This window comes from Hippoglossus stenolepis, chromosome 19, assembly GCF_022539355.2.
Source record: "Hippoglossus stenolepis isolate QCI-W04-F060 chromosome 19, HSTE1.2, whole genome shotgun sequence".
NCBI classification, from domain to species: Eukaryota; Metazoa; Chordata; class Actinopteri; order Pleuronectiformes; family Pleuronectidae; genus Hippoglossus; species Hippoglossus stenolepis.
The window spans coordinates 11,923,883-11,939,899 of record NC_061501.1 but is presented as its reverse complement, the minus strand read 5'-3'; the positions used below and the strand labels follow the sequence as shown (position 1 = coordinate 11,939,899).

The 16,017-nt window shown below is 42.4% G+C and overlaps 1 protein-coding gene across 2 annotated transcripts in view; it reads right to left on the bottom strand.

The window, feature by feature from the left end:
• The window catches only part of arfgef1 (ADP-ribosylation factor guanine nucleotide-exchange factor 1 (brefeldin A-inhibited)), a 49,361-nt gene that overhangs the window by 5,182 nt on the left and 28,162 nt on the right, over window positions 1-16,017 (bottom strand). For both annotated transcript variants that reach the window (XM_035142248.2, XM_035142249.2), the window contains 23 exons: window positions 14,066-14,300; window positions 12,764-12,863; window positions 12,297-12,436; window positions 12,098-12,206; window positions 9,147-9,348; window positions 8,920-9,031; window positions 7,774-7,979; window positions 7,554-7,638; window positions 7,247-7,412; window positions 6,332-6,483; window positions 6,108-6,236; window positions 5,869-6,027; window positions 5,298-5,442; window positions 5,103-5,193; window positions 4,755-4,795; window positions 4,441-4,610; window positions 3,437-3,588; window positions 2,030-2,202; window positions 1,704-1,864; window positions 1,305-1,435; window positions 911-1,040; window positions 595-730; window positions 114-252 (listed from right to left, as the gene is read on the bottom strand). In XM_035142248.2, coding sequence (XP_034998139.1) covers window positions 114-252; window positions 595-730; window positions 911-1,040; window positions 1,305-1,435; window positions 1,704-1,864; window positions 2,030-2,202; window positions 3,437-3,588; window positions 4,441-4,610; window positions 4,755-4,795; window positions 5,103-5,193; window positions 5,298-5,442; window positions 5,869-6,027; window positions 6,108-6,236; window positions 6,332-6,483; window positions 7,247-7,412; window positions 7,554-7,638; window positions 7,774-7,979; window positions 8,920-9,031; window positions 9,147-9,348; window positions 12,098-12,206; window positions 12,297-12,436; window positions 12,764-12,863; window positions 14,066-14,300 — 3,264 coding nt within the window. The remainder of the gene's footprint in view (window positions 1-113; window positions 253-594; window positions 731-910; window positions 1,041-1,304; window positions 1,436-1,703; window positions 1,865-2,029; window positions 2,203-3,436; window positions 3,589-4,440; window positions 4,611-4,754; window positions 4,796-5,102; window positions 5,194-5,297; window positions 5,443-5,868; window positions 6,028-6,107; window positions 6,237-6,331; window positions 6,484-7,246; window positions 7,413-7,553; window positions 7,639-7,773; window positions 7,980-8,919; window positions 9,032-9,146; window positions 9,349-12,097; window positions 12,207-12,296; window positions 12,437-12,763; window positions 12,864-14,065; window positions 14,301-16,017) is intronic.

The window sequence follows — 16,017 nt, the reverse complement described above, 5'->3', positions numbered from 1 at the left end:
ATTTTTTTGGGTAAATCAACTAGAATAGAACATTTAGCAATGAGCATGTATGGCTCGTCTTTTTTCCTTGTCTTTGAACGAGAGGCAGTTGTGTTTTCAGTGCGGCAGCTTACGCGTGAGGGATGGTGGTCTTGAAGATGTCCAGCATGCAGTTACATGTCTTGTCCCAGGTCTCGGGGGAAAACTTCTCTCCGTTCAGGATGACCACATTCTCCAGACAGTTGGTGCCTGACCGGGCAAGCTGCTCATTATCTACAGACGCAGAGATGATGAGGAGGAGGAGGGTGAGGAGAAGGGAGAAGGGAAGTGTTAATTAAAAAAGAGGAGAGACAAAAATGGTGACGTGTATCGATGCATAAAGTCTGATAAGATTTGTGCCTCTTTTTGTTTATAATAAACAACCACAAAACAGTAAAAATGGCAACTGGACATTCGCTTATACGTCTTTTTTTGGTCTGTTCTAATGTCTGTTGCTTCTTTAAGCTCCTAAACAATCTGAGCATTAACAGGCCCAACATCCAGGCTATCTAAAGATTATCTACTTGTATGAAATTAAAAATAACAGGAATAACAATAGCAAAATAGAGTCCTCACCTTGCTGCACACACCAGTAGAGCTGAGCCAGAATATCATCCAGCAGGACATCATTGAGGGACTCAAAATATTGGGTGAAGACATCACAGATGGCATAAAGGGCATGGTTGCAGGTGGTGGTCATCCACTCGGCTTTCTGAGGGGGCAACACAGTGAAATGCAGAGAAAAACTACAATATACTGGAGGAATAAAGATGAGATATTGTGATATTTTAGTTCCATGTGTTTGCATGAATTCCCACGGGGGTGGGGGGTGACAGCTGTTAAAACCACGGGATATGAAACAGCTGTTGCAGATGCCAGACTTGTCGTTTACCTCCGTCTGTTGCTCAGGCAGCTTCATGTTGTCGAAGATCCTGAAGACGATTCTGAACAGGTCCTGCCACCAGTGCTTTTCAAAGGTGTGCCCGTAGGTCTTCATCACTTCAAACATCACGGTTAGCCCCCTGGGAAAAGCACACGTACATAGATTTGCCCTTTCCTTGATGTTATAGATGAATTTGCTGTTTTCAAAGCTATAGCCATCGAGCTTTGATTTGCAAACAGTAATTATTGAGACTCCAGAACTCAATAGATTGATTTTTACTGCTGCCTTTGCATTAATCTAAATTCACAGAAGTTAAACGATCCAGTTTCATGCCTTTTATCGTGCATGAATTTAAAAAAAACAAAACCTTGAAGAACTGGCTAAAAAGGTGAACAGCGCCTACCTGGTCCTGACGTCCAGCTTACACCTGTTGATGATGCAGGAGAGCTCGAAGAGAATTGGGAACCATCCCCGCACCCACACACGGTCCTCAGGCGCTACATTCATGTCATCACTGGTGTAGTCTTTAAAGGCCTGGGAGAGAAACAAGGGGAAAGTTAACCCTGCTACACAAACAGACATTTCCATAAATACTGTACGTGCCCCTGATGTGCCTGAAACACACACGCTCACACTGTCTCAGGGCTTCAGCTGCATTCTTGTTACCATCATCTTCCTGCTTCAGGAACCAATATAAACCAATATTATTCATCTTCTATCTATCTGCAGCTGAGTCAATACAGTTTTGTTTATTCATCACACGCCACCTATAAAGTCAGAAATTGACTTGCGAGATATTGACCTGCGGCCTCTCTGAGACGTATTTGGCGCAGTGTCGAATGAGGCGGATGGCTTCCATGCTGGTGTCTGGGAAGGAGGCGTTACAGGCAAACTCCGACAGACACTTAACGGCGTCCTGGAAGGAGTCGATGGTGGCCGCAAAGTGCTTTTCAAATACATTCGCTGGGAGACAGAGTAGAGGGAGGTGATAGCGGAATAAAGAGAGGAGAAAGGGGATGTCAGATCAAATACAACGATGCAATCGGTTTAGAAAATGAAATAAGGAAGGTTGTAATTGAACTTGTAATGTCGTTCTGTCTGTGTGTGTGTGTGTGTGTTGGGACTTACTGACGATGTGGCCCGTGGTCTGGAAGGCCAGCTCCACAATGCTCTCATCCTGGTCCGAGGCGGCCAGGTGAAAGACGGAGAAGATGTTCTTCCATCCTGAGCGGATGTTTGCCGCCTGGGAGTTAACCATCTGGGCTATACAGCGCACCACCATGTCTCTGATGGTGGGAGACCTGGAGAGAGTGAGTTGGGAGGAGGACAGGGATTGGGTGGACGAGGTCAAGAAAGAAGCAATCACAGAGGGGAGGAAAAAAGTGAGTAAGATAGTAAGAAACATAAGAGTCAATCAATTACAAAGCAGGAAATTCATCTCTTCATTGATGTCAATTGGCTTTAAAAGCTCCACAATTCCATTTTCAAGCAGAATCATTATTCCAGCACTGGCACGACAGGGTTTTAAATCAACTGTTGCCATAGTGAAGAGCATTCCTAACTGCTCACTAGTTATGAATGAGAGAGAAGCTCTGCCTCCACTTACCATTACACACACGCACACACGCAGCTATCTTAGTGAGGACACTCATTGGCATAATACATTCCCTAGCCCCTTACCCTAACCATCCAAACTAAATGCCTAACCCAAACCTAATTCTAAGCCTAACCCTAAAACCAAGTCTTGACCCCCAAACAGTCAATTAAAGGGGGGTCACAAAGTGAGGTCCTCACTTTCCCAAAATGTCCTCACTCTGTTGGTTGTAGACTCAAACTGGTCCTCACAAAACTAGCTGTACAACAACACACACACACACACACACACACCACAGAGGAGGGCAGCATGAGTGAGTCTAATGGACACACTGTGCTGAAGGGTTTACATGGCCGTCTGCCATCTCCTCTCTGGTGAAGCCCTCAGTCTGTTCAGCGTGTGGGTGGATTTATATTTGCACCGCTACTCTTTCACATCAATGAAAAGTGCGGTGCAGTAAAACAGCTTGCCTTCAGATGTGCTTCATGCCGATAATTACAACGCTTAAATCAAACTCATTTATACGCGATAGCTGTGAAAATTTCATTCAAGATGGATTTGCAATAAACAAGGAGAAAAAAAAGGAAAAAGAGGCTTCGTCGCGAATTCACTGGGAGGGTAACGCAAACAGACTGAGAGGGGACGGGCAAAATGTTGGCGTGCTGCTTTTCTCTGAGTGAACGACCAAACAATACGCTTACTCACTGCAACAAGAACAACACACAGAGAGAGAATGAATAACAGTGAAGGCAGAGATGGGCTGAGGGGAGGAGGGGAGTGCGACTTGATCCTGTGTGTGTGTGTGTGTGTGTGTGTATGTGTCCACAGTCCAGAAATAGTGGCCACTCACATACACAATACAGAAAATGTCTGTGCACAACCCTGACATTGGAATCACAACAAGCACCTACTCACAAATATATGCACTGTTTTATTTTTACCTGTTCTTTTTCATGATGTGCTCGAAAGGCCTCAGGAAGTCTTTCTGGAATCTGAAATTAGCCAGTTCCCCCTTCTCCAAAAACTTCATGGACAGTTGCCTGAGAGAGTCAACGGCGAAGATCGCCACGTCTTCGTTGGAATTACAGCCGACCTGCACAGAGATAAAACATATTTCAGACACAGCACACTGATTTTTATTTACAAGTGCAGCTTCCCAAGAACAAACTGTTCTTTCAGTATGATGTATAACTGAATAACAAGCATCAAAGTGCACTGAAGTAGGTACAAAATATTAACTCCACTTTCAAATATGATGGATAACTGAGGATTTGAGTTCACACATGCCAAACCCAGTTCACAGCTACTCAGTGAGAAACTGAGCGTCTGTGAAGTATGTGTCCTTTAAGACCAAAATGCCAAAAAGCTTTTCTGTCTATACTAAAAATGTAACAAAAAGGAAAACTATAGTTATAATTATTAAACTAAGAATCGTTGTTTGTGTTATCTTATAAAGAACACTTTATATTGAGTCACGTTGCACCCTCATGTTTCTATAGTAACCCAAAACAGACAAACCAGACACAAGGCCACTGTTCTTTTCGTTCCTATCTTTATTCAAGAGTGTGGTCTTTCAGTTTGTGAACAGGATGTATTGATTTAACTTCCACATTTTGTGATGCTCTCACTCAAAACCCGGCGCTTGTACTCAAATATGCCTGTGCTTTGATTTCTTGCACTCCAGCCTCAGCTCTTCTCCTCATGCTCACACTGCATCTGTGTGCTCATCAAACTGGATTTTTCCTCTGCTCTCTGTTTTTTTTATTTTCTTCTGTGCTACTGTAAATTCTCCTTTATGCTTGGAAAGGCAGGGGTATTCATTTGGTTTTACAATTTGCAGCCTCACTGCTAGAGTGCAACTAAATCCTCCACACTGAACCTTTAAAAAAATGTGCTTGTGTCTCACGTCAACCACCCTGAAGTGAGTGACCAAACCCTCACCCACCTTGTTGAAATGGTCCCCGATGACCTCCCAGATCCTGGACCACTGCAGCCGGATGCGGCCCATGTTGTAGTAGGAGATCTCCACTATTTTTTGCAGGCTGAACATACGTGGGTGTGTGGGCGAGGCCAGCTCATCCATGGACACAGCACACAGCCAGCGCACAAAATCAACTGACAAACAGATACAAGATGTTGGCAATGAGTGCAGGGAAGGTGATTTATTCAGGGAAGGTGAGTCACTGTGATCAAAAATAGCAAGAATGTACCTGGAGGGGAAAGTATAATGCAGTGTGAAGGTAGTTCAGCTACACTCACCTATTGCGTTGCCGTCCAGTCTGGTAGAACCTGTGAATACCCTAAAGAGGAGGAAAAAATTAGTGATTATTTAGGAGACACGTGAGATTTGAAACAATGACGGATGCAAAATGAAAAATCTCTGTTTACGATATACTACCTGCGCAACCAGTTAATGTTTAACTGGATTTGAATGTGCAGTTTGTGCTACTTTTCATTAAATGTCATCATTTTTTATAAGGATTTTAGTTCATTATACCCCATTCAATGCACTGAAAGCAATTATATGAAGAAAAAAAAAAAGACATTTGGGAGTTCAACCAAACAAACTGAGCCCAGGTTTCTGGATTTTCAGGGTGACTACAGTACCTGTCGACTGCGACCACCACACTCTGAGAGCTGGTCTCGCCAATGGATTCCTGAATGCTGGCAATCTGCTTACGGTCCACTGTCCCTCCGACTGCAAAGCAAAGGAAAGAGGATTTAAACAGAGAAAAACATGTATTATTTTGACCTAATTTACTACAAGTACTGCTCCCAATAAAAGAATAGAACATGTCTGACCTAGACCCAGGTACTCATCGTTGCTCTGCTCCTTGGTGCTTGAAAGAAAGCCCTCTTTGCCCCGCACCGTCCCTGAGATGTAGCGTGCCTTCACCCCCGTACCGATCAGCTGAGCCAGCTCCAACTGACTGATGCACTTCATGATCTGAGAGGAGACGTATTTAGACAGTGGAGTATTTACAAGAGTGAGGGATTAGGATTTTTATTGGTAGGTTCAGCAAAAATTTGTATTTAACCGCAATTGAAAACTTGTTGTGGTTGTTTGGAGAGCCGAATATAATAAATACTGTGTAAATTTAACTTTGACATTATTTTATGTTTAATACAATGTTACTGCTTTTAGACATCTTCTTAAAATGATAACCCATAAGAGGCTGTGTGTGTTTGTTTCCTGTTGCGCTTGATTGTCAAAAACATACACATTCATCCCTTTGGAAATTTTGTCCTGTTGTGGTTCATTGCATGAATCAAGAAAACAGATTTGAAGGAGATAGATAGGTTGAGGTTATATAGAAGAGAGTTTTGTAAGGAAAGTGCATGAAAGACAGTTGAGGCAAAAAATATTTTAAACCTCGTGCCAGGAGTTGCCCAGATAGTTGCCATCAGTGTGGGCCACAGTGATGAGGGTCTTGATGGTGTCGATGTTCTTCTGCTTCATTTCTGAGATGCCGGAGCTGGCAGTGAGCAGGGTGAACCTGGCCAGCGCCTGGACGTACGCGTCCCTCTCCAACTGTTACAGACAAAGCAGTGTGTCAGAAATGCTGCAGGCTGAAGAAGAGCACATTAATCCTCCAGTTCTGACAGCAGTACCTGTATGGAGAAGATGCTCGCTATCCTGATGGCCCAGCGGATGCCTTCAAGACACAGAGAGGCCACCTCGGTGTCGTCACAGTCCTGAAGACCCACGCTGAAAGCAGCCAGGAAGGGTGTCCATGCCAGCTGAGGAACAATAGAGGGGTTGATGAGCTGCCGCATGTGTGTGTGGAACAGTGTAGGTGCCTTACACTGCATCTGCGTGCGTCTGCTTGTGTTACCTTGAACATGGGCCTGACGTGCTCCAGATGTGTGGCGCTGGTGAAGGGAGCCTGGACATGGCTGACGGCTTCCATCAGCGCCTTTGCCGTCTTGGCCATCTGCTCCATCTCCACGTTGTACAGCAGACGCCTCTGCTTCTCACTTGCCACACCTGGGTGACAATCAACAGCAGAGGGTCACACGTTTGCTTTTTACAGCAAAAACAAACCAGCTCAGCACAGATAACTTGGCAGCTTTTCATCTAACAAGTGTCAGAGAGAAGCTAAACTGTCGAGAGACAAAACGTAAAAATGCAAAATGTGAAACATGTGAAAATGTGTCAATTTTCACACCGTTTAAAAATAGCTGTGAAAGTTGAGTTCTAGTGAATGGGTGACTGTGGTTAATTTCCACCTGATGATTCTTAAGGCGAATTCATGGTTTCTGTACCCGCCAGTCTGCTATGGGCTGCTATAGTTTCTCATGACGTTAATGTTGTCATCCATCCACCCACGTCTGCGAGGGTACACAAGATTTGGAGCCAAAGATTTGTGGCCGTGCTGACTGTACACCTCAACGTGCTCCAGGTACAATATACCTACCATCTAGAATGATCCACGTGCCGCTGCAGACCATCATTTTAGTATGAATGGAACCTTGGGCATGTGCATGTGACCGTACGCAACTCCCAGCAGACACGAAACACGGAAATTATGGCCAACCCATAATTTCCGTGTGATCTTATCTGACAATTATTCACGAGCGTCTGTAGATAATCTAATCAGTTTACATCTGATGTATCTATGGTGACTGAAAGTGTAATCCAAAGCCATTATAGCAACAATGGTATCAGGTAAATGGCTCTGGATAATATCTGGAATCTTTGTCTCAGTGTTTATTACGTTTATGAGACATCTCATGTCAGTGAGACTCACTGTGCTTGTTGGATTTCATCGTGATCTCTTTCGTCTCCTTCATGGCGATCTTTTTCCCTGCAATCTCGTCATAGATGGCCGAGAGATTTTCCTCGGGCAGGTCTTTGCTGTCGTTGATGCCGCGGTTCATCTTGATGTATTGCTCCTTTGTCATTTTATTCTTCACCTTTGCAGACAACAACAGCAGAGATGTGGGTCAAAAGCTGCTCATGCAAAACCCTGTGATTTATACTGAAATATCTGAGGAAATGACTGCTGTCGAGACGCATTCCCGAAGGCTGCCGTCTCGCTGAGGTGGAGTGCTTACCTGCGGGCTGTGAAGGTCTGTCGTCAACATAATGATCGAGTAGGCGAGGACATATGCCGTGTCAGCACTGGCAAAGAGGGTTTGTCTAGAAAATTGACGGCAGAAGGAGGTAGGGAAAGAGAGAAGGCAGATTCATTTAACAGCATGTTGTACAGAATGTGGGCCAGACAAAATCGAAGTCAACTATTTCTATTGTCAGGATCTTCCAACCACAACACACCCCTGATTGCACTCCAGATATCTTGCTGCGAACTTCTCCATGAGCCGGTCGATCTTCTGGGCCTCTCCGGGGAGCCGAAAGCCCTCCAAGAACATCCTCAGAGCGGAAACAAAGTCTTTGCCCAGGAAGTCCATTTGATCCACGTAGGCGTACATCACCTCTTTATTGAAACGGTCATTATCCCCTAGGAACTCTCCCACTTGCGTCTAAGAGAGAAAAAGAGAAGAGGTCAGACGTATTTTTTTTCATCCTGAAATATTGCATACATGAGTCTAAAACCCTGCACCTGACATTTCTCTCGCCATAAGAGGGAAAAACAGGGAGAAAATCTATTTCAACACGGCAGAACAGCAACTTATTTGTCTGTCCATATTATTTATTTCCACTAGCAGCCTGTAAGAACCACTGTTCTAACAGCAAGAACATTCAGTGAATGTAGATGAGATAAATATATGTAGCACAGTGGTGCCACTGTAGCTCAGGGCCAGAATTTATGAACACTCTTTAATGCTGATTACCGCGGTGCACAGACATCCTCTAGGCTCTACAATCAAGACGGAGTGTGCTTATCATTAGAATGATCTCAAACTGCAGTTACGCTGCATATAGGAAATATATATATATATATATATATATATATATATATATATATATATATATATATATATATATATAGGACTCTAGGTCAGAGTGTCAGTTTAATGTTGAGGAACAGACATTAGATAACTCTGCAACTTCCGTGTGGTTTGGTTGGCTGATGCACAAGGTAGGGTGTGTTGACTTGGTACTTCCGCTTTGTTTGCTGCTATGATAACTTCCTTCATCACGACTCACACAAACCCAATAAAAGTTTTTATCTAGTCCTTTGAGAGACAACAATTTACCGCAATTTGTCACAGGCATATTTTTGAGAGCTGTGATAATAACAATAACAAAGGCGGCACAAAGATGATGCTGACGATCGTGTTGATGTGAATAATGAGGTAAATGAAGCAGCAAACTCAAATAACTCTCAGTAGAGTGCATTCATATCTCTGCCAGGGAACTTTATGAAACCACATTTAAATTCAATAGATCCAGATATTAATTTGGAGTTTTGAGCACTTTAGCAGGGAAACCAAACAAAAACAGATGAAGACTTGTTACCGAGTCAAGCCTCTCTTCCTGGTGCAGGAACTGAGCCAGGTCCTCTGGGGTTGTACCCAGCATGCCTTGCTCTTGAAGGTACTGGATTCCTCTCTTTGGTTTCTTGTTGAACCTGAGTAGAATCAAGACGACAGAAGTTACCAATTCAATTCAATAGTATCAACAAAACAAAAACTAAAATGTAAGTGCGTGTATGTGTGTGTGTGCATGTGTGTGGTGAAACTTACAGATCAATGCCCTGCTCGATGATCTCCTTTTGCTGTTTGAGGACCTCAAACTGCTCGGGGTTGTCAGTGCCTGACATTTGGGTGCTATAGCTGCCAATGCCAGATGAGGCTGTGGAGTCCAGAGAGTTGATACTTCCATAGCGGTTTATGGTCTCAGGAGCTTTGGTCTCTGTGCTCTCCTGCTCTGCTGGTTTCTCTTGGCCTGAGGTGTAAAAAAAAAACATTGAGAAGGAATAAGTCAAAATAAACAAAGTATTTCTACTGTTCCTCTTAGAAGCAAACCCCCTGAAACCAACACATTGCTATGAGTTTTTAAATTGAAACTCTTTTGTTGGGACAAACAGCCTTGAGGCATAAAAAATGAGCTGTGGGAGTAATTGAAAGGGGAAACTGCAGCACGGCTCAAAATGACCCTGGGGGTCTTTTCTTAATGATTGTTGTTGGCAGGGAGAGTATGCAACACTGGTTTAGCTCACATGCACTTATTCACACATGCACACAGAGCAGGTGCAAGGAAGGAGGATGTTATAAAAGGTGGCTTATCTAAAAAGCTTCAGGGTGTCAAAGAGGAAACACAGAACTTAGAGGCCTGAGATGTTAGTAAGCCTGCAGAGACGAACTTGAGGATTCACTGCAGCTAAAATATGTCCACCCAGTAACTCTGCACTAAGGCCAGGCGTCTGATTACACATTGGAAACTCTTTAAAACATTCAGGACACGGCCACAGTAATGTGAGCTGGCAGGGTGTCACCCATTCTCAGGCGTACACAGTAGAGATGACAAAAGGTGGAGGAATACAGAGGGAGGTGGAGAGGGAGAATGAACTGAAATCCTAAATAACATCCTCATAATAATAACAAACCAATATTTTCACCCATTAAAAGGTCTTTGCGCACCAAGTCTGTATATTTTCGTATGCGTTTATTTAATCCCTCATCCAGGAAATTTATGGGTTCTCCCACTTCTTGAAAAAGGAAAAAGAAAAACATTGAGTCCATGCAATCCTGAGAATCCTGAGAGGTCCCCAAGAACAAGCTGCGAAATTATCCTGGTTACTTCAAAGTCTATTCCTAGATATTAATTCGATTATTTTTAATGTGCGGCAAAGACCTTTAGTACACAACAGGTGCCTTCCCATTAGTTCAAATTAATCCAAACGTGGCTTTGGTTATAATCTATGGGATCTAAGTGAGTAGCCCCTAGTAACATCACAAATTATATATCAGAAGACTAATACAAAACTGTTTAAATCTACAGACACAACAGGATTTAATTTGGAGAATTCCCACCACAGCAACACGTTGTAATAAACACTCGGACTATTTGACTATTACCTGCTCTTGCTTTGAAGTCATCAATAAAAAGGGAGAAAAAAATGACACAAAGGACAATTGAAGGAACAGAGATGAATATTGTTCTGTAATCCTATTAAGCATGACACAAATTCAGTGTTGCGCAATGAGAAATCATAATTGTATGAGATGCCAACAGGACAAATTTACCATTCAAAATTCAAATTCTGACCTATGAGCTTTTAGCTGGATGACTAACGACTTGTCATAGTTTGACAAGATAATGTACCTGCGAGTGATGCAACTCCCTCTGCCCTGCCCTGATGGCTCGGGCTGAGGCGAGCATGTGGTTTCCAGGCCCTCTTGGAAAAAAGTTGCACTTTCTACTTTGAGCTGCTCCTTTAGCAAACAACAGACATTCTCTGGTGCACAGAATACCTGGGGGCCAGGCTCAACACACAGGATGTGCTGTAGAGGGGGTGATTCAGGATGGTTCAGCCTAAGGTATTGCTCTGTTTTAGACTAAAACCTTCTGGATTAAGAACCGCCTGCACTCTCATTTTCGGGCTTTTTCTCACTGTCTCGTTCTGGCTGGAGCTGAGCTAATGAACTCTCACTTTCGCCCTCGGAGCGGCCGCTTCCCTAATGAATACCAACACTGTCAGTCCTACAACTGACTACAGCCAGGCTGATGGATGTGAGCTTAATCACCGACCTCAATGAACCTCAATGATGAATGGCTGCCACACATGGGCTGACCAGAAGAAAGACTAGTCACTAGTAATGCCCTAGACAGTTTCATCTTTAAAAAAAAAAAAGAGTTACTTTCTCCTGATATCGAGGAAAAACAACAATCTGCTTATGTAAAAAAAAAAAAAAACACAAACTATTCCTGGATGAGACATCTGAATCACTTGTTGACAGTAAAACTTCCTCTTGGAGTTTAAACACACAATATGTAATTCGTCCACAAGGGGTCCCTCATTCCAAAACCCCATGAAGCACCATGGGATCATGGGAGTTGCTGTCTTCACCACCACTTCCAATGAAAACATACCTCAGGCGCAAATCTAGTTCACAGATGAGGTTATGTATTAAAGTTATATTCACATTATGTAGCAAACGGTAATGAATAATCGTATTCCATCACGAGTGACCAATACAAGCAGTGGAAGGAAACAGCCTAACTGGCTAACAGTGTGTTTTTCCTTCATAATACGTCATTTGCGCCGATAGTTATAACAGAGACATGCAAAGCCAGGGGGAAAAGCAGATATCACGCAAATAAATGAGCAAAATGAAACATCTTGCTAACTTGAGTAAAAGCTAGGATGTCTCTGGGTTTCAACAAAGTATTTAACATGGGTCTAATCGTTTTTAGACGTGTTAAAGAAGAACTTATACATATTATATCGTTAATTAACAGTGATGTGACCACCATTTCAACAGTTAATCTGCGTGTAACTAGTCTCTCTTGTTATGACCTGAGCTGGAAGACATGAATTAACGGCGATGAGTCTAAAGACGAAGTTTTTGATCAGTGTGCAGAATTTGAATGAAGAGAAAGGTGGTTTCCTTCTTATCTTGTATTCAGTTCAGGTTTGACAGCTGCCAGACTGATGTTGATAAATGACATTCATGCTGCATTTGTGTCTCACCGAGGCTCGTCTGAGAGTTGGGGTTGACGTATTGGTCTTTACTCCACTCCACCATACATTTCAGGATGGACACGAGACATTCGAGACCTTTCTTTCTCAGGGTCAGCTCCTAAAGATGGTCACCAAAAAAATCCCAATGTCAAGTAAATACTAGTAATGCCACATAAAAAGAGTATTTGAAAAAGTAGGAGGAAATAACCTGCAGTGTTGTTGTGCCAAGCTCGTGGCCCCCGCGACCCTGTGCAATTTTCGAGAGGTCGTTGACAAGACGCTCGAATATGTTAGCAGCATTCAAGTCACAGTCGTAGTTCACATAGATGTCCACCACACTCTGGGCATCTGACAGAAACAGATGGGACACAGATGGAGTTTGTCAGTGAGAATTTATAAAAACAAATACAGACTGTTGACACTGCACTGAGTCTGATGCACCAGACTAATTACATAATTTACCAAAGGTTAATTAGAACCATTGGATTAATTAGAACCTTTAAAATGGGATGTGATTAAATGTATTTAGCTGACATTTATTTTGCAGAACATTGGGTTTGGGTAAACCAGACGTTTCTCTCCTCAGCCTCTATTAATGTCTTATTAGCAGAGTACAAATACTTGTCAATTATCCACAAGTAATCAGAATTATTGGGAGGATTTTTTGACACAAACCTGCACATATTCTAGTGAGGGTTTGTATGACCATCCACTTGTGGTCATAGGAGCTTGTGGACGTCTCAAGAATGTACAGGAAAATCTCCTTGAAGAACACCTGCAGATAGAGACCACGTGACAGTGAGAACAAGAACAACAGTCGTACAACACCTTCAGAAGCCGTCGTTAATTCTCTCCTGCGGACGCAGCACATGTGGCAGGCTGAGGTCACGCGTTACCGACTTTGCAGAGCGACTCAATCACACCAAGGTGGCAGAATGTTACAGCACTACCAGGTCTCCCACATATTATCTGTGTCAGCTGCTGGCTGCACTGACAAATGGTGTCAATACCGGAATATATAACAGGTAAACACTGCAAAGATCACAATTTCAGGTGCATTTTGTGAATTATTCCTATTTAATATTTTGCCACCACTTTCCCTCAGCCTTCCAACTTAGGTTATTATTTTCCTGTGGTTCCCAGAAAAACTGTCAGCTGCCAGAAACAGCTGCTTTCCGACAAGAAGTGGTGGGTGGTTATATAAATACAGCTACTGTGTTTAGCCAATGAGCTCATCTGGATTTTCCTGCAAAAAGTATCTGAATCCAAACAGAGAAAAATACAAACACAAAAACATCATGTGGAGAGTAACAGTAGGTGGATAATACTTGTTAGGAGCAAGCATGTGCATTATTAATATGGAATTTCTTCTGTGTCACATTAAAAGCTTCCAGAGAAGCCTGAAAAAGTTTTCTAAGCTGCTTCTAGATACACACTGAAGTCTGTACATATTGCTGAGATTTTCCGGAGGCTCTGCATGAGTCAGTTTTCTGTATTTTTCTGTATACATTTTCTGAAAAGTTTCCTACCTAGTCTTATGTCTGGAAAATGTCTGAGTGAGCCTATGTGAGCAGCAGGGAAAATTTTTTTCACAGCGAGCGAGTTGGTGTGTTGATGATGTTTCTACAGTGCAAGGCAACAGATGCAAAAGTGGAAGAATCCAATTTCTCAGGATGAAAAGAGGAGCCATACATGTAGACGCCCGTTTCTATGTACTGTTAACAGATTCACGGGATATCCAGACATCTCTACACACAATCTCCTGCTATGTTCCTAATATGTGAAAGACAAACTCTGGAAAAAGTCCAATATTACATACATTTTCTGCAGTTAATGTTTGAAAACAGTAATAGTTGCACCTATCGAAACTACCAGCAGAATCATTTTCATTTTCTATCTTTACACTTATACTTCAAGAGGCTACAACAAAGCTTGAAATGTTCTTAATTGCGCAATAGATGATGGTCAATACGTTACCTCGATTTGCATCTTGAGGTGTGTCTTGAAGTGGGAGAGCAGCGTGAGGAAAATGGAAAGCGAGAGCTCGAAGACCTCAGGCACGGAGGAGACGCCGTTCTTGGACAGGGCCACGCAGAGGTACTGCTTGATGGCGTTGATGAACATCTCGTTGGTCTTGAAGATGGGCCCGGCGTTCTGCAGGATGGACAGAAGCAGCTGGAGGGACAGGACCTTCGATCGCAGTTCGTGGGACCTGAGGAGGAAAAAAAAAAAATCAAGCGGTGTTTCAGATCAGAGAAAACAAACACGATCGAGAGTGTAGCTTTGAAGGGTGGAATTCTTAATAAGTAAAAGAGAGAGAGCTGTTAATGATGTGAACTTCAGAGGAATATTATAATAAAGTCTGTGTGAATATTTTATTAGGAAAAGAGATGATGATATATTGATGAAATTAAAACACAGTAACAGGGCGAAGACTGAAAGTGTGAATTTTTGTTTGTACATAAATTGCAGGACTTTGCTTCTTTAGCTCTTATACTACACAAGTGTTCTCTAACCTTTGAGAATGAGACTGGCTGCGACATTAAAACAACTTAAAGAATTTTTCCAGACATTTGCTCAAAAATCTGAGAACAGATTGTCCAATTGATGAGCATCAACATTTCAAAACAATGTATTCAGGGTTAAGAACTGAAAACCAAGTAAGTTAAACCGTATGTCCTTCAACTCAAACAAACAGCAGGGTGATGCACATCTATCCTGTACTGTATCTACTGTTTCAGAGAGTAAAACTCTTCGGCAGCCTTCAAAGAAACGCAAGGACAACGAAATCAAAGCTCCACGTTTTTTTTTTCTGCAGCAGCAGGAAAGAAAAAAAATTGAGCTAAAAAACACTTTCGGCGGCTTTATATGCTGAGATTTGCTGCTTCTCTGAAATGTCTTCAATCTCTGGTGAGCAGACAAAAGACGACTTATGTGGCACAACAAAAATGTGTCTCTACTTCTTCTCCAAGTGGCAGTAAGATGGTCATGATGAGATGAGACAACTTCAGTCAGAGCTGACCTACATTTTAATGGTAATGTGGGCATAGAAAAAAAGAAAATGGAAATGATGCAAGACTATATCAAACCACAACAAAAACCTCACTTTAATCTGAACAAAGACTTTGTTTAACTGATGATCATTTACACATTAAGCAAAAGGTAAAAGAACATCCAGATGAATCTAGTACGTAAAAAAGTTTATTACAGCTTCCTCAGACCAAACTCACAAAGTGCCTCACATAATAAATAAAATAACACCAGAAAGTACTAATTCACAATAAATATACCAAAAAAAAACTTGAGTGTATTGCAGGGCCAACATACAGACACAAATAACCATTCACAGTCACAGTCTCCAGTTAACCTAAGCCCAATAATCACATCTTTGGACTGTGGGAGGAAGCCAGAGTACCCGGAGAGAACCCACGCAGACATGGGGAACACATGCAAACTTGACACAGGAAGATCTTGTTGAAAACAGAAAGTGACAACATCACCGTGCCGCCCCTCAAGAAGATGTGTTTATATTTATCATATATGTACAACATTCATCTTTGTTTGAATTTAAGTGCTTTTGTACATTTCGATCTAGATATAAACATTGGTGTCCAACAGGAACATGATAAGTCCTCGAAGGAGAATAGTTGTGTTGTTGTGATTAAACCAGCCTGATGATACTAAGTAGTTTCTGATAGTTAAGGTTATAATAAGGCAGCTGTTCAGCCTGTGTGCTGTGTTGTATGTGCACGTTACAGAGAGTGAAACATCAGGGAGAGCAACCTCGTTAGAAGAGTAAAAGGTTTCTGTCTGGTGCTGCACTGACATGGCACATTAGTGCGGAGGTAGTTGACACGGCCACGTCAGTCAGACACACATACGCTCACCCACGTGTCAAATGTCTATTTGCGACATTAAAAATCCAAAAG